Genomic DNA, 18,566 nt, shown 5'->3' on the forward strand with positions numbered 1-18,566 from the left:
CCTCCTCCTCCTCTTCCCCCTCCTCCTCCTCTTCCCCCTCCATCTCCTCCACCTCCCCCCTCTCCCCCTCCCCCTGCCCCTCCCCCTCAGTACCCATACCCACCCCTTCGGGTACTGCTACCCCTCCTCCTTCGGGGGCCACTGCTACTGGAGCTCCCTCCGGGGACTCCTCTTCCCGGCACCCCCCCTGGAAGGCGATCTGCTGCTCCACATCGGCAGTGTGATTCCTTGCCTGCCCTCGCTGAAGTCTGCCCTGCTCTTCCTTGCCAAGAGAAGAAGCAGAAATGCAGGAAAAAGGTCAATGCGCCTCTGGTATCCCTTGAGGTGCAGCCTTCCCCTCCTACAGTCAATGAACGAACAGAGACTGGCCCCACCTATATGGATATTACCCCATCCTTATCGGTGACTTTGGACTCCGGCTTGAGAACCCTCCAGTGGAATTGTATTGTATATTTGTGTCACCTTCCAGAGTTGCAGCCCCTTCTTTCCTTCTACTCTGCCGCTTATATTGCGCTCGAGGAGCCCCGTTTTGCCAATTCTTACTCACCCACCCTTCTTGGGTTCCACACTTTCTGCCAGAACCAAATTGGCACCTTGCGGGCTTGGTGGTGTTTGCATCTTGGTCTGTAAGGACATTGTTAGTAAATGGGTTCCCCTCCATACCACTCTGGAAGCCATTGCTGTCAGGGCCCATCTGGCCACTCCAATCACAACCTGTAATCTCTACCTCCCACCTGACAGGCCGCCCACATCCCATGCCCTCACCACCCTTCTTCAACAATCCCCGTCTCCCTTCCTGGTATTAGGGGACTTTAATGCCCACAACCCTCTTTGGGGTAGTCATGCGACTACTGCCCTGGGCAGGACAGTTGAAGCTGTTCTGGCAGGGCTTGACCTCTGTTTACTAAACACAGGTGCTCCCACACACTTTAGTGTGGTGCACGGCACTTTCTCAACCATTGACCTCTCCATCTGCAGTCCTGGCCTTCTTCCACGATGACTTATGAGACAGCGACCATTATCCGATTGTTTTGACCTTCCTTCAGTGTCTCTCGCTCCGTCACCCTCCCAGGTGGGCCATATCTAAGGCTGATTGGGGTGCTTTCTCCTCTGCTCCCATCCCCCCTGTATTGCCACATGACAGTGTTGATGAATCGACTCAGACTTTGACTGCCTCCATTCTTTCAGCAGCTGTTTCAGCAATCCCTTCTTCTTCAGATTCCCCCCACCGGAACATGGTCCCTTGATAGACTCCAGAAATTGCTGCAGCTATAAAAGACTGCTGCCATGCTCTTAAACACTTCAAGAAGCACCCTTCTACTGCTCTTCTTCTGGTCTTTAAACAACTCCGTGCCCGGGCCCGCTACCTAATCAGATTTCAGAAACAGATTTGCTGGGAACGATATGTAGCTGCCATAGGTCTCCGCACCCCCTCTTCACAAGTCTGGGTGAAACACTGACGAATTTTTGGCCACCGTCCTCCCACCGGGGTTGCAGGAATTTCTGTGCATGGTGTTGTCCTTACCAATCCAGACTTTGTTGCAGAAAATTTCGCTCAGCACTTTGCTTAAGCTTCGGCATCGACTCAGTATCCACCCACGTTCCTTCTCCTGAAAGAGCGTTCAGAACGACTGCCTTTGTCTTTTGTTTCTCACTGCTTGGAGCCATATAATGCCCCATTGAGTGAGTGGGAATTTGCCAGCGCCCTCGCCCTTTGTCTTGACACGGCTCCTGGATCGGATTGGATACATAACCAAATGCTCCAACACTTACCAGTGGCTGGCCACTGTCATATACTGTCCCTCTGAACCGTCTGTGGGGTGAGGGGGTATTTCCTACACAGTCGCAGGAAAGCATTGTTGTTCCGGCATTGAAGCCAGGGAAGCTGCCTCTTCAGATGGATAGCTACCATCCAATTAGCCTTGCTAACACCCTCTGCAGGCTCCTTGAACACATGGTGAGTCGGCAGCTGTTTTGGATCCTTGAATCCCACGATATTTTGTCATTGACTCAAAGTGGTTTTTGCTGTGGCTGCTCTACGGTGGATAACTTCGACCACCTGGAGTCTGCTATCCGGACGGCTTTTGCCCATCAGCAACACCTCCTTGCAGTCTTATTTGATTTGCATATAGCCTATGACACCACTTGGTGCCAAACATCCTCACCAACGTTCACGAATGGGGCTTCCGTGGTGCTCTGCCCGTTTTTATCTGTAACTTCCTTTCTTGTCACTCTTTTTGGGTCCAAGTTGGCTCCTCCTACAGCTCTTCCCATCGGCAAGAAAATGGTGTTCCACAGGGTTCCGTGCTGAGCGTCCCTCTCTTTCTCGTAGCCATTAATGGTCTGGTGACAGCTGTTGGGCTAACAGTGTCCCCCTCTTTGTATGTTGACGATTTTTGTGTCTACCTCACCTCCTCCGTAATGGGCACTGCAGAATGCCATTTACAGGGCGTTATCTGTCTGGCGCACTCATGGGCTCTCTCCCATGGCTTTCAGTTTTTGGTGGCCAAGACTTGTGTCATGCATTTCTGCTGTCGCCATGCAGCCCATCCTCATCCGCAACTGATCCTCAATGGCCAGCCCTTCGAGGTGGTAGACACTCATGCTTGTTGGGTCTGGTCTTCGATGCCCGGTTGACATGGCTCCCTCACCTTCGCCAGCTGAAGAGGATGTGCTGGTCCCATCTCAATGTTCTTATGTGTATGTGCAGTACCACATGGGTGCAGACCGCTGTGTTCTCCTGCGATTGTATCAAGCGTTGGTCCAGTCTCGTTTAGACTGTGAAAGTCCTGTCTGTGGTTCTGCGTTGCCTTCGACACTGCAGATACTAGACCCCATCCACCACTGTGGGGTCCGACTTGTGACTGGTGCCTTCCAGAGTAGCCCCGTACTTAGCCTTCTCGCAGAGACGGCGATTCCACCACTGCAAGTTTGGCGCCAGCAACGTCCGATATCTTATGCGCTCCGCATTCGCTGCACCCCAAAGCACACTAGTTATGGTCTTCTTTATCCAGACACGATCACCCTGCTGCAGTGGCGGCCACGATGTGGGCTTACCATGGCTGTCCGCATTCAGTCACTCTTTTCTGAGCTCTAGCAATTCAGGGTTCAGAAGTGATCTATACTGATGGCTCCATGGTTGTTGGCCGCACTGGTTATGCTTACACCTATGCGCGACGCATGGAACTTCATTCCTTGCCAGATGGCAGTAGTGTTTTTACTGCTCAATTGGTAGCCATTTTGCGCGCACTGGACCATATCCGCTTCTGCTCAGGACTACCCTTCACTATCTGTAGTGACTCATTGAGCAGTTTGCACGCTATCGGCCGGTGCTTCCCTCGTCACCCATTGGTCCCTTTATCTCCTCGTTCAACGTGGATGCTCGATGGTTTTAATTTGGACCCCAGGCCTTGTTGGGATTCCTGGCAGTCAACTGGCTAAATTAGCTACTACCAGGCCATCTATTGCTATTGGCATTCCAGAAATAGACCTTCGCTTGGCATTACGACGTCAGGTTTTGGGCCTTTGAGATGCAGAATGGATCACTCTTTCTTCGCCGAACAAGCTCAGGGCAATTAAGGATTCTACAACTCTATGCCGGTCCTCCTTACGGGCCTCTTGTAAGATCTCTGTTGTCCTCTGCTGGCTCTGCATTGGCCATACTTTTTTTTTGGACTCAGGGTTGTCTCCTCCGTCATGAGGACCCGCCTATCTGTCGTTGTGGATCAGTGTTGACTGTGGCTCACATCTTATTGGACTGCCCCAACTTAGCCACCCTGCGACGGACTTTAAGCTTTCCAGACTCGCTACCCCCGGTGTTGGCTGACAATGCCTCAGCGGTGGATCTCGTTTTATGTTTTATTCGTGATGGGGGTTTTTATCGCTTTATTTAAGTGAGGGACCTTCCACCTTATCGGTGTTGCTTCCCCCTTCACCCCGACTGGATTTGCTTCAACTGGGCTTGGTGGTTCACCCGGGCCCTCTGCCTTCCCACTCCTTTCGTTACGGGGTCTGTTATGTCTTGAACGTCTCTCTTATCTCGTTTGCTTCTTCCTTTCCACCCCTGTGGGAATGGAAGAAACCTCAATTTTTGTTATTTGTCCCTTTATATTTTTTGTTCGTGTAACAAATAATAGTTATTAATTTTTCCTTTGGAATGTTAAATTAATAATTGAAGATTTGAGAGGCCTGGATAATATACTTTTGATCTAACTGGAAATTTAATTGATTAAACTTAGAAATAGGTTCAATTACCAGTAATTTTTTCTAAACAGTGCTACATACATTTTTTTTTTTTTTTTTTTTTTTTTTTTTTTTTTTTTTTTGAACAGAGCACAGATACTACTTTGTGAACTGGTAAGTTCTCCCCACTGATGTTTTAGGATGCTCAACAACAACAACAACCACACGAAGAATGTGAACCTCTCATTTAAGCTAATGGAATGACTGCGAAGGTCCTCAGGAATGCGTAAACTGTAAAGTGACATCATGTTGAATTGTATTTAGTTCTATGATTGTCCGAAACATCCACAGTTCTAAATATTTAAAAGCTACGTACCTTGCTGGTATCAAATTTTCTTCTCACCCAAAAGATGCTAATTTATTCTTTAAGTTATATTATGAGGTGGTCTCGAGACATCACAACACTACTCCTCCTCCTTGCTTGCAGATTCCCTAAAAACTCTCAAATGGTTTAAAGTTATGGAAACTTCTGCCTTCAGGATGTGTCTGAATTCTGAGGACCATTCTGCACAAGAAGAATTTTCCCAATTCTCTTCCAAAATAAAATAAAACTGAACTTTGGTGATGATAACATGTTAAAACTGAAGCTAACTTGATGAAGATAGTATTTGATTTTGTAGGATCTTTGTGCTATCTTTCAGCTGTTCTTCTTGTGTCTTTTTAAAATTAATTTGTTTAATGGTCCCTCACAGTCATTACCAAAATAGTGGATTTTTTTAGCATTCTTCAATATTCTTTTAGATTAATTATAATGGGATGTACAGTGCACTGGTATCGCTGCACTGTGTCCCTGGATAGTGAAAGAATAATTTTCACTTGAGCCCACTGATATTCTGCCAACATTTAAATCGGATGATTCTTTAAGTGTCTTACAACATTTTGATTCCTTCCTATCCAGTCAACACTTTGTCAATGCATTTTATTTAAGTCTTTTTTTCTGTACATTCCAAGTTTCACAACTCTACAGACGTAGAGATCATGTCAGTGTTTTGTACAGGTGGAATTTGAAATTCCTTTAGAGACTACCGTGATTTAAAAAGCTGACACAGACTTAAGTATGATCAGTTTGCAACTCTGATCCTCGCTCTGATTTCTGCCTCACACGATGTGTCATTCGTAAAGATTGCCCCCAGACATTTAAAATTATGAACCCATTTGTATGATCAGGTTCTGACTATCAGAGGCTGGAGTGGCTCTCTCGAACAGGCATGGGTCGAGCTTATCACTGGGTACTCTGTCTTCAATTTATTCACAAGGAGATCTATTCTACTCACTTCCACCTCCACCCTGCCGATCAACCGCATCAGTTCTCCTTTAGGTCTAGATGACAGGGCCGCATCATTGACAGATGGAGGAATGTGATTTTCTCAACATCTACCTCTGTCTCTTCAAATTTTTTATGGAAAGCTTCCCTATTATTTTTTAGAACACCAGGTCGAACAACACTGGTGACACACCATTTTTTTGTCTGAACTCTGTTTTTATGTAAAAGCTCTCCTTTTATGTAAAAGCTCTCCTTGACTTGTTTCACAAGCTTCATTTACCCATTGGAATCAGTGAGACAGGCTCAAACTAGGCTCATGAGTTTCTTGGGCATTGCAAATTTGGGTAGGCTCTCTCAGTGGATGCAGTATATCCGTTTGTAAAATCCCTGAATAGCACATGTAGGTCTTTGCCACATTCCCACATGTTTTCGGTAAGCCGTTGCAGCACATAGATGTTGACATATGAACAGCCCTTTCTGAAACCCCTGTCACTGCTTCTGCAAATGGCTGGATTCTATCCAGTATACAGTTAGACAAGATCTTACGAGAGGCACCCTCTGTAGTAGCTGCAATCCTTTTTCTCATCTTTCTTGTATACAGAGCAGACGACTGTTTTCTTCCAATCTTCTGGGATCTCCTCCAAACTCCAGATCCTCTTGATTAACTGTATTTTTTTCTGAAGTGTCTCTCCTTCAGCTTGAATGACATCTGCCTGGACTCCATCTTCTCCTGGACTTTAATTCTCCTTCAGCTTCATTATCTGAATCTTCATTTCCTCCAATGTAGGTGATCTTAATTTCCTCCAGCAATTTAAATCTACAATGTCAGGATGTTGAAATTCAAGCACATCTTTAGGATCATCACAGTTGAGGAGCTCCCTTAAGTATTGTTTCCATCTCACAGCAGTATTGAACTCATTGGTGAATGTGGTCCTGTTATTGTCCTTGATGAATTTTTGGCAACTCTGGTATCTATTCTTGAAGAAGGTGACTTTACAGTACATCTTTTGCACCTCTTTCCCCAAGAAATCTTGTTGAGCCTCCTCATTCCTTTGATGCACATTCTCTTTGCTCTCGTCAGGATTGCTCAGTTATTTCTCGATATTTCTTTAAACTGTGCTTTGCCTCGAGCAATATGTGCGACTTGTAGCAAGCCTTCCTCGGCTTCTCTTCTCTTCGCAATGCCTTAATGCATTCATCTCCAACCCAAATCTTGTTGCTCCTGATTTACTTGTTGGCGACTGCATTTGCCATCTCTTCCTGCAGAATTTCAAAGCTTTCTCTGCAGCTGTCAAGGTTCATTTCCTCATTCCGAAAAATGTGAAAAGGTGAAGGACAAGGAATGGGTAAATAGAGCATTCTGAGATACACTTCGTCTGGTTCTTCGACCGAGACCTGTCCGGCTCGGGAGACCCTCCCAGTAGCTATGCTACCACTTAGCTCTTAGTGTCACACGAACATGCAAACCTCTCGACCCACACGAATAGTACTGCTTTAAGACAGTCTCTCCTGGAGAGGTACTGATAAGCATACCAGAGGTTTTATTGACAGACTATTCTATCCAGCTCATCCACAATCAGATATCCACTGCGGCCTCCTCTAGTGACACCAGTAAATGTGTTAACTGACCACTGACCAGCACTCCTCTGATCTCCCAGTGTCTCCTTGGCTTTGAAGAGCTCAATCCATCCTTCCCAGGGGTTCAGCTCTGAGATGAGGGATATCTTACATGCATCACCCAAAGCTGTGTTCTGCAGCCCACCAAACTTACAGAATATCCTTGTTCATCCTGCTCGCAACCCTGCGCCTGACCCTGCACCCCACGAGTCATTCCCTCGTAGTCGACCAAGGTGCAGTACTGTCCCAAAGACTACCTGTGACCTCCTACCATAGCTAGTCACTGGTTTTTCCTACCCTGAAAAAGGTGCGGCTATATTGAAAGGAGCCACATTATATATTAACTATGCAGCAATTACTGTACAAATTGTTTCTGTACAAATTGTAGATCATGTTTCCCTTCTTATGTTTAATACCTGCTGCCGTAAGAATGTCAGACTGTATATTCCAGATGGAATTGTTTCAAAATTGCTTGAAATCTGTAAACACTATAATGTATATTTGCTTTTCTCCAATAGTTGAGTCATTGCTTCAGGTCTTCCTACATTTCTGTGGAATTTTCAGATATTGATTGAGTGCTGACTCCCCATGTTTGACTGTTACAGAGTTGTGAATTTGACTGAGTTGTGTAGAAGGATTTACCTGTACACCTCATCAGCACATAAAGCCATATTGTGCTCTTTTCTCTGCAGGAGTATAGTTCCGCTGCTACTTGTGTGTGCCGACGTGCTGGAGCACCTCGAGCTGAAAAACCACCGCGAGATCAGCGTCGAGGAGGCCACAAAAACTCTCACCGCCCTGGGGAAATTCCACAACCTGCGGCGTCTCCACTTCGGTGCCACTAATCGGGAAGTCCGACACTTGGTTCCTGCTGTGTTTGAGTGAGTTACACCAGATTAAATATCATACTTTTCTTTTAAAGTGGAGCTCGTCCATGCCCACAATTACACAGTGACCATTACAAAAACATCTGTTAGTTCTGCCATGCACAGTGCTAGTATACCACTATAGGGCCATATCATACAGTTGGTCAAATTATCTGCATGGTTAGAATTGACTGTCCATTAACATGGTCACATCTAGGACATTGTGGACTCAGAGATTGAGGCCAAAGGGAAGAAAGAGCTGCAGCATTCGCTTTGGTGAAAATACCTCTGTGAGTGCCCAGACAGAGAGCAGGGCAAGTGATGGAACTAAAGTTATGTGCCACTCACAACAACCTGTACTTTGTACTAGGGTACATTGCCATAGTCGTCCGCACCTGTGAAGGCTCTTTTTTTCTGCAAAAACCCTGTCATCGTTGGAGTGACTAGTCTAGTTATAAAATTTGCTTCTTATTGTATTAGTGTATAGGGGCTGTTCGAATGGCTGTGCAGGGGACTACCCAAGAGTTAAATGCTGTGCTGTGTGGAGCATTTGCAGTGTGCAGTTCTCTCCCTGCTCCCTGCTCCCTCTTCCCTCTACCGGTCCCTCTCCCTCTACCTGTCCCTCTGTCCCTCTCCTGCTGTCCCTCTCCTGCTGTCCCTCTCCTGCTGTCCCTCTCCAATGATCCTAATCCTACTCCTAATGATCCAACTCCCCAAGACACTATCCAAATTGAACCCTGCCTGGAACAGTTCTGTCCCGTCACAGCGGGACCCACCTCCTCTTCCTCAAAATCACCCTCTCCAAACCTTCCAGGAATTTCTGACTTCCAGCCTTGCTTCTCAATCCTTCTTAAAAAAACCTTAATCCTACTCCCAACATCACCACTGCTGAAGCCCAAGCTATCCGTGATCTGAAGGCTGACCGATCAGTCGTCATTCTTCCGGCGGACAAGCGTTCCATGACCGTGGTACTTGATCGTCGGGAGTATGTGGCTGAGGGACTGCGTCAGCTTTCAGACAACACCACATACAAAGTTTGCCAAGGTAATCCCATTCCTGATGTCCAGGCGGAGCTTCAAGGAATCCTCAGAACCTTAGGCCCCCTACAAAACCTGTCACCTGACTCCATCAACCTCCTGACCCCACCGACACCCCGCACCCCTACCTTCTACCTTCTTCCTAAAATTCACAAACCCAATCATCCCGGCCGACCCCTGGTAGCTGGTTACCAAGCCCCCACAGAATGTATCTCTGCATACGTAGATCAACACCTTCAACCCATTACATGCAGTCTCCATCCTTCATCAAAGACACCAACCACTTTCTCGAACGCCTGGAATCCTTACCCAATCTGTTACCCCCGGAAACCATCCTTGTAACCATTGATGCCACTTCCTTATACACAAATATTCCACACGTCCAGGGCCTCGCTGCGATGGAGCACTTCCTTTCACGCCGATCACCTGCCACCCTACCTAAAACCTCTTTCCTCATTACCTTAGCCAGCTTCATCCTGACCCACAACTTCTTCACTTTTGAAGGCCAGACATACCAACAATTAAACGGAACAGCCATGGGTACCAGGATGGCCCCCTCGTACGCCAACCTATTCATGGGTCGCTTAGAGGAAGCCTTCTTGGTTACCCAGGCCTGCCAACCCAAAGTTTGGTACATATTTATTGATGACATCTTCATGATCTGGACTCACAGTGAAGAAGAACTCCAGAACTTCCTCTCCAACCTCAACTCCTTTGGTTCCATCAGATTCACCTGGTCCTACTCCAAATCCCATGCCACTTTCCTTGACGTTGACCTCCACCTGTCCAATGGCCAACTTCACACGTCCGTCCACATCAAACCCACCAACAAGCAACAGTACCTCCATTATGACAGCTGCCACCCATTCCACATCAAACGGTCCCTTCCCTACAGCCTAGGTCTTCGTGGCAAACGAATCTGCTCCAGTCCAGACTCTCTGAACCATTACACCAACAACCTGACAACAGCCTTCGCATCCCGCAACTACCCTCCCGACCTGGTACAGAAGGAAATAACCAGAGCCACTTCCTCATCCCCTCAAACCCGGAACCTCCCACAGAAGAACCACAAAAGTGCCCCACTTGTGACAGGATACTTTCCGGGACTGGACCAGACTCTGAATGTGGCTCTCCAGCAGGGATACGACTTCCTCAAATCCTGCCCTGAAATGAGATCCATCCTTCATGAAATCCTCCCCACTCAACCAAGAGTGTCTTTCCGCCGTCCACCTAACCTTCGTAACCTCTTAGTTCATCCCTATGAAATCCCCAAACCACCTTCCCTACCCTCTGGCTCCTACCCTTGTAACCACCCCCGGTGTAAAACCTGTCCCATGCACCCTCCCACCACCACCTACTCCAGTCCTGTAACTCAGAAGGTGTACACGATCAAAGGCAGAGCCACGTGTGAAAGCACCCACGTGATTTACCAACTGACCTGCCTACACTGTGAAGCTTTCTATGTGGGAATGACCAGCAACAAACTGTCCATTTTCATGAATGGACACAGGCAGACAGTGTTTGTTGGTAATGAGGATCACCCTGTGGCTAAACATGCCTTGGTGCACGGCCAGCACATCTTGGCACAGTGTTACACCGTCCGGGTTATCTGGATACTTCCCACTAACACCAACCTGTCAGAACTCCGGAGATGGGAACGTGCCCTTCAGTATATCCTCTCTTCTCGTTATCCGCCAGGCCTCAACCTCCACTAATTTCAAGTTGCCGCCGCTCATACCTCAACTGTCTTTTAACAACATCTTTGCCTCTGTACTTCTGCCTCGACTGACATCTCTGCCTAATCTCTTTGCCTTTACAAATGTCTGCTTGTGTCTGTGTGGTTGGATATGGGTGTATGTGCGAGTGTATACCCGTCCTTTTATCCCTATCAACTTTTCAAGTTGCCGCCACTCATACCTCACCTGTCTCTCAACAACTTCTTTGCCTCTACTCTTCCACCTCGACTGACATCTCTGCCCAAACTCTTTGTCTTTAAATATGTCTGCTTGTGTCTGTATGTGTGGATGGATATGTGTGTGTGTGCGAGTGTATACCTGTCCTTTTTTCCCCCTAAGGTAAGTCTTTCCGCTCCCGGGATTGGAATGACTCCTTACCCTCTCCCTTAAAACCCACATCCTTTCGTCTCTCCCTCTCCTTCCCTCTTTCCTGATGAGGCAACAGTTTGTTGCGAAAGCTTGAATTTTGTGTGTATATTTGTGTTTGTTTGTGTGTCTATCGACCTGCCAGCGCTTTTGTTTGGTAAGTCTCATCATCTTTCTTTTTAGATATATATATATATATATATATATATATATATGGTTATAATAGAGGGAAACATTCCACGTAGGAAAAATATATCTAAAAACAAAGATGATGTGACTTACCAAATGAAAGTGCTGGCAGGTCGACAGACACACAAACAAACACAAACATACACACAAAATTCAAGCTTTCGCAACAAACTGTTGCCTCATCAGGAAAGAGGGAAGGAGAGGGAAAGACGAAAGGATGTGGGTTTTAAGGGAGAGGGTAAGGAGTCATTCCAATCCCGGGAGCGGAAAGACTTACCTTAGGGGGAAAAAAGGACGGGTATACACTCGCGCACGCACACACATATCCATCCACACATATACTGACACAAGCAGACATATTTAAGACAAAGAGTTTGGGCAGAGATGTCAGTCGAGGCAGAAGTGCAGAGGCAAAGATGTTGTTGAATGACAGGTGAGGTATGAGTGGCGGCAACTTGAAATTAGTGGAGATTGAGGCCTGGTGGATAACGAGAAGAGAGGATATATTGAAGAGCAAGTTCCCATCTCCGGAGTTCGGATAGGTTGGTGTTAGTGGGAAGTATCCAGATAACCCAGACGGTGTAACACTGCGCCAAGATGTGCTGGCCGTGCACCAAGGCATGTTTAGCCACAGGGTGATCCTCATTACCAACAAACACTGTCTGCCTGTGTCCATTCATGCGAATGGACAGTTTGTTGCTGGTCATTCCCACATAGAATGCATCACAGTGTAGGCAGGTCAGTTGGTAAATCACGTGGGTGCTTTCGCACGTGGCTCTGCCTTTGATCGTGTACACCTTCCGGGTTACAGGACTGGAGTAGGTGGTGGCGGGAGGGTGCATGGGACACGTTTTACACCGGGGGCGGTTACAAGGGTAGGAGCTTGAGGGTAGGGAAGGTGGTTTGGGGATTTCATAGGGATGAACTAAGAGGTTACGAAGGTTAGGTGGACGGCGGAAAGACACTCTTGGTGGAGTGGGGAGGATTTCATGAAGGATGGATCTCATTTCAGGGCAGGATTTGAGGAAGTCGTATCCCTGCTGGAGAGCCACATTCAGAATCTGATCCAGTCCCGGAAAGTATCCAGTCACAAGTGGGGCACTTCTGTGGTTCTTCTGTGGGAGGTTCTGGGTTTGAGAGGATGAGGAAGTGGCTCTGGTTATTTCCTTCTGTACCAGGTCGGGAGGGTAGTTGCTGAAGCCCAGGCTATCCGTGATCTGAAGGCTGACCGGTCCATCGTCATTCTTCCGGCGGACAAGGGTTCCACGACTGTGGTACTTGATCGTCGGGAGTATGTGGCTGAGGGACTTCGTCAGCTTTCAGACAACACCACATACAAAGTTTGCCAAGGTAATCCCATTCCTGACGTCCAGGGGGAGCTTCAAGGAATCCTCAGAACCTTAGGCCCCCTACAAAACCTTTCACCTGACTCCATCAACCTCCTGACCCCACCGACACCCTGCACCCCTACCTTCTACCTTCTTCCTAAAATTCACAAACCCAATCATCCTGGCCGCCCCATTGTAGCTGGTTACCAAGCCCCCACAGAACGTATCTCTGTCTACGTAGATCAACACCTTCAACCCATTACATGCAGTCTCCCATCCTTCATCAAAGACACCAACCACTTTCTCGAACGCCTGGAATCCTTACCCAATCCGTTACCCCCAGAAACCATCCTTGTAACCATTGATGCCACTTCCTTATACACAAATATCCCGCACGTCCAGGGCCTCGCTGCGATGGAGCACTTCCTTTCACGCCGATCACCTGCCACCCTACCTAAAACCTCTTTCCTCATTACCTTAGCCAGCTTCATCCTGACCCACAACTTCTTCACTTTTGAAGACCAGACATACCAACAATTAAAGGGAACAGCCATGGGTACCCGGATGGCCCCTTCGTACGCCAACCTATTCATGGGTCGCTTAGAGGAAGCCTTCTTGGTTACCCAGGCCTGCCAACCCAAAGTTTGGTACAGATTTATTGATGACATCTTCATGATCTGGACTCACAGTGAGAAAGAACTCCAGAATTTCCTCTCCAACCTCAACTCCTTTGGTTCCATCAGATTCACCTGGTCCTACTCCAAATCCCATGCCACTTTCCTTGATGTTGACCTCCACCTGTCCAGTGGCCAGCTTCACATGTCCGTCCACATCAAACCCACCAACAAGCAACAGTACCTCCATTACGACAGCTGCCACCCATTCCACATCAAACGGCCCTTCCCTACAGCCTAGGTCTTCGTGGCAAACGAATCTGCTCCAGTCCGGAATCCCTGAAGCATTACACCAGCAACCTGACAACAGCTTTCGCATCCCGCAACTACCCTCCCGACCTGGTACAGAAGCAAATAACCAGAGCCACTTCCTCATCCTCTCAAACCCAGAACCTCCCACAGAAGAACCACAAAAGTGCCCCACTTGTGACAGGATACTCTCCGGGACTGGATCAGATTCTGAATGTGGCTCTCCAGCAGGGATACGACTGCCTCAAATCCTGCCCTGAAATGAGATCCATCCATCATGAAATCCTCCCCACTCCACCAAGAGTGTCTTTCCGCCGGCCACCTAACCTTCGTAACCTCTTAGTTCATCCCTATGAAATCCCCAAACCACCTTCCCTACCCTCTGGCTCCTACCCTTGTAACCGCCCCCCGGTGTAAAACCTGTCCCATGCACCCTCCCACCACCACCTACTCCAGTCCTGTAACCCGGAAGGTGTACACGATCAAAGGCAGAACCACGTGCGAAAGCACCCACGTGATCTACCAACTGACCTGCCTACACTGTGATGCATTCTATGTGGGAATGACCAGCAACAAACTGTCCATTCGCATGAGTGGACACAGGCAGACAGTGTTTGTTGGTAATGAGGATCACCCTGTGGCTAAACATGCCTTGGTGCACGGCCAGCACATCTTGGCGCAGTGTTACACCATCCGGGTTATCTGGATACTTCCCACTAACACCAACCTATCCGAACTCCGGAGATGGGAACTTGCTCTTCAATATATCCTCTCTTCTCGTTATCCACCAGGCCTCAATCTCCGCTAATTTCAAGTTGCCGCCACTCATACCTCACCTGTCATTCAACAACATCTTTGCCTCTGCACTTCTGCCTCGACTGACATCTCTGCCCAAACTCTTTGTCTTAAATATGTCTGCTTGTGTCAGTATATGTGTGGATGGATATGTGTGTGTGTGCGAGTGTATACCCGTCCTTTTTTCCCCCTAAGGTAAGTCTTTCCGCTCCCGGGATTGGAATGACTCCTTACCCTCTCTTCTTAAAACCCACATCCTTTCGTCTTTCCCTCTCCTTCCCTCTTTCCTGATGAGGCAACAGTTTGTTGCGAAAGCTTGAATTTTGTGTGTATGTTTGTGTTTGTTTGTGTGTCTGTCGACCTGCCAGCACTTTCATTTGGTAAGTCACATCATCTTTGTTTTTAGATATATTTTTCCTCCGTGGAATGTTTCCCTCTATTATAACTATATATATATAAAAACAAAGATGAGGTGACTTACCGAACGAAAGCGCTGGCAGGTCGATAGACATACAAACAAACACAAACATACACACAAAATTCTAGTTTTCTCAACCAACGGTTGCCTCATCAGAAAAGAGGGAAGGAGAGGGAAAGATGAAAGGATGTGGGTTTTAAGGGAGAGGGTAAGGAGTCATTCCAATCCCGGGAGCGGAAAGACTTACCTTAGGGGGAAAAAAGGACAGGTATACACTCGCGCACACACACACACATATCCATTCACACATAGAGACACAAGCAGACATATTTAAAGACAAAGAGTTTGGGCAGAGATGTCAGTCGAGGTGGAAGTGTAGAGGCAAAGAAGTTGTTGAAAGACAGGTGAGGTATGAGTGGCAGCAACTTGAAATTAGCGGAGATTGAGGCCTGGCGGATAACGAGAAGAGAGGATATACTGAAGGGCAAGTTCCCATCTCCGGAGTTCGGATAGGTTGGTGTTGGTGGGAAGTATCCAGATAACCCGGACGGTGTAACACTGTGCCAAGATGTGCTGGCTGTGCACCAAGGCATGTTTAGCCACAGGGTGATCCTCATTACCAACAAACACTGTCTGCCTGTGTCCATTCATGCGAATGGACAGTTTGTTGCTGGTCATTCCCACATAGAATGCATCACAGTGTAGGCAGGTCAGTTGGTAAATGACGTGGGTGCTTTCACATGTGGCTCTGCCTTTGATCGTGTACACTTTCCGGGTTACAGGACTGGAGTAGGTGGTGGTGGGAGGGTGCATGGGACAGGTTTTGCACCGGGGGCGGTTACAAGGATAGGAGCCAGAGGGTAGGGAAGGTGGTTTGGGGATTTCATAGGGATGAACTAACAGGTTACGAAGATTAGGTGGACGGCGGAAAGACACTCTTGGTGGAGTGGGGAGGATTTCATGAAGGATGGATCTCATTTCAGGGCAGGATTTGAGGAAGTCGTATCCCTGCTGGAGAGCCACATTCAGAGTCTGGTCCAGTCCTGGAAAGTATCCTGTCACAAGTGGGGCACTTTTGTGGTTCTTCTGTGGGGGATTCTGGGTTTGAGGGGATGAGGAAGTGCCTCTGGTTATTTGCTTCTGTACCAGGCCGGGAGGGTAGTTGCGGGATGCGAAAGCTGTTGTCAGGTTGTTGGTGTAATGTTTCAGGGAATCCGGACTGGAGCAGATTCGTTTGCCACGAAGACCTAGGCTGTAGGGAAGGGACCGTTTGATGTGGAATGGGTGGCAGCTGTCATAATGGAGGTACTGTTTCTTGTTGGTGGGTTTGATGTGGACGGACGTGTGAAGTTGGCCATTGAACAGGTGGAGGTCAACGTCAAGGAAAGTGGCATGGGATTTGGAGTAGGACCAGGTGAATCTGATGGAACCAAAGGAGTTGAGGTTGGAGAGGAAATTCTGGAGTTCTTCTTCACTGTGAGTCCAGATCATGAAGATGTCATCAATAAATCTGTACCAAACTTTGGGTTGGCAGACCTGGGTAACCAAGAAGGCTTCCTCTAAGCGACCCATGAATAGGTTGGCGTACGAAGGGGCCATCCTGGGAAAGATGAAAGGATGTGGGTTTTAAGGGAGAGGGTAAGGAGTCATTCCAACCCCGGGAGCGGAAAGACTTACCTTAGGGGGAAAAAAGGACAGGTATACACTCGCACACACACACATATCCATCCACACATACAGACACAAGCAGACACACAAACACACACACAAAATTCAAGCTTTCGCAACAAACTGTCGCCTCATCAGGAAAGAGGGAAGGAGAGGGAAAGACGAAAGGATGTGGGTTTTAAGGGAGAGGGTAAGGAGTCATTCCAATCCCGGGAGCGGAAAGACTTACCTTAGGGGGAAAAAAGGACGGGTATACACTCGCACACACACACATATCCATCCACACATATACAGACACAAGCAGACATATTTAGAGACAAAGAGTTTGGGCAGAGATGTCAGTCGAAGCAGAAGTGAAGAGGCAAAGGTGATGTTGAATGACAGGTGAGGTATGAGTGGCAGCAACTTGTGTACACGATCAAAGGCAGAGCCTCATGTGAAAGCACCTCCGTGATTTACCAACTGACCTGCCTACACTGTGATGCATTCTATGTGGGAATGACCAGCAACAAACTGTCCATTCGCATGAATGGACACAGGCAGACAGTGTTTGTTGGTAATGAGGATCACCCTGTGGCTAAACATGCCTTGGTGCACGGCCAGCACATCTTGGCAGAGTGTTACACCGTCCGGGTTATCTGGATACTTCCCACCAACACCAACCTATCCGAACTCCGGAGATGGGAACTTGCTCTTCAATATATCCTCTCTTCCCGTTACCCACCAGGCCTCAATCTCCGCTAATTTCAAGTTGCCGCCACTCATACCTCACCTGTCATTCAGTATCATCTTTGCCTCTTCACTTCTGCTTCGACTGACATCTCTGCCCAAACTCTTTGTCTCTAAATATGTCTGCTTGTGTCTGTATATGTGTGGATGGATATGTGTGTGTGTGTGTGTGTGTGTGCGCGAGTGTATACCCGTCCTTTTTTCCCCCTAAGGTAAGTCTTTCCTCTCCCGGGATTGGAATGACTCCTTACCCTCTCCCTTAAAACCCACATCCTTTCGTCTTTCCCTCTCCTTCCCTCTTTCCTGATGAGGCAACAGTTTGTTGCGAAAGCTTGAATTTTGTGTGTGTGTTTGTGTTTGTTTGTGTGTCTATCGACCTGCCAGCACTTTCGTTCGGTAAGTCACACATCTTTGTTTTTAGAAATATTTTTCCCACGTGGAATGTTTCCCTCTATTATATTGATATCAGTAATTTGAACTCAACAATTACGCTTGTTATTGTCACTGTTGCATTTCGAAATCTTTTCTGTCGTCTTATTTTCTCCTTCTGTTTTTGCCAGTAGTTTCACTTTGTCTTCACCTTCTCCTTTTTACCGTAATCTGCTATACAATTTTATCTGGCCTATATATACTCAATAATACGTAACCCACTTCCAAACCATAACCAAAAAAATTTTTTTACCCCTTTCAACACTACCGCCGCTATAAAATCCACCATTTCTAGTTCACAAACAGTTCCTTTCACCTTTCAACAACCATTTCGGCCAGTTCTAATAACTTTTGCTTTTTTTCCATTTCCGTTTTTCCCACATCACTGATAATTTTATCCGCTTCCCACAGGTTGTAACGTCATTATTTCTTCGTCAGACAATTGTTAGCCTCATTTGCATAATCTGCCACCGCAAAACCACTCCTTTTAATATAGTACACGCAGTTTTTTCGAAATTTTCCCGAATTTCTCCGTCCTTTAACGTGTTTTGGCGGCAACACAACCACCTAACCTTTGTGCACATCATTGTCTACCACCTCAGTCCAACATAGCCCAGCTGCAACCAACACCTTCTCGCCTTTTTTCACACCTGATCTCCAGTTACTTTCCAGTCCACTTTTATCTCTCCCCATATATTTTTATTTTCATTTTCATTTCAGCCTCATGTCACACTTTCCACCTTCTAATACCATGTCACCCTCACAACACCCCCACAACGACCCCATTAAGTTTTATTTACATTCCCTCCGCAAACATGCCTTCGTCCTGGCCAGATTACGCTCCCATATTCTATTTTCTCAGGCTTGTCTGACATTGGGCATTACCCCCAAAGGCCTCACACTTAAAGTTCCCATCTCTGGCTGCAACCCTTCCTTCCATCAGTCCCTATACCAGTTCC

General features: G+C 47.3%; 1 protein-coding gene across 8 annotated transcripts in view; it reads left to right on the forward strand.

The window, feature by feature from the left end:
• LOC126210090 (F-box/LRR-repeat protein 17-like) overlaps window positions 1-18,566 on the forward strand; it is a 110,786-nt gene that overhangs the window by 37,769 nt on the left and 54,451 nt on the right. For all 8 annotated transcript variants that reach the window (XM_049939220.1, XM_049939222.1, XM_049939221.1 and 5 more), the window contains exon 5: window positions 7,816-8,004. In XM_049939220.1, the coding sequence (XP_049795177.1) occupies window positions 7,816-8,004 (189 nt within the window). The remainder of the gene's footprint in view (window positions 1-7,815; window positions 8,005-18,566) is intronic.

This window comes from Schistocerca nitens, chromosome 10, assembly GCF_023898315.1.
Source record: "Schistocerca nitens isolate TAMUIC-IGC-003100 chromosome 10, iqSchNite1.1, whole genome shotgun sequence".
Classification (NCBI taxonomy): domain Eukaryota; kingdom Metazoa; phylum Arthropoda; class Insecta; order Orthoptera; family Acrididae; genus Schistocerca; species Schistocerca nitens.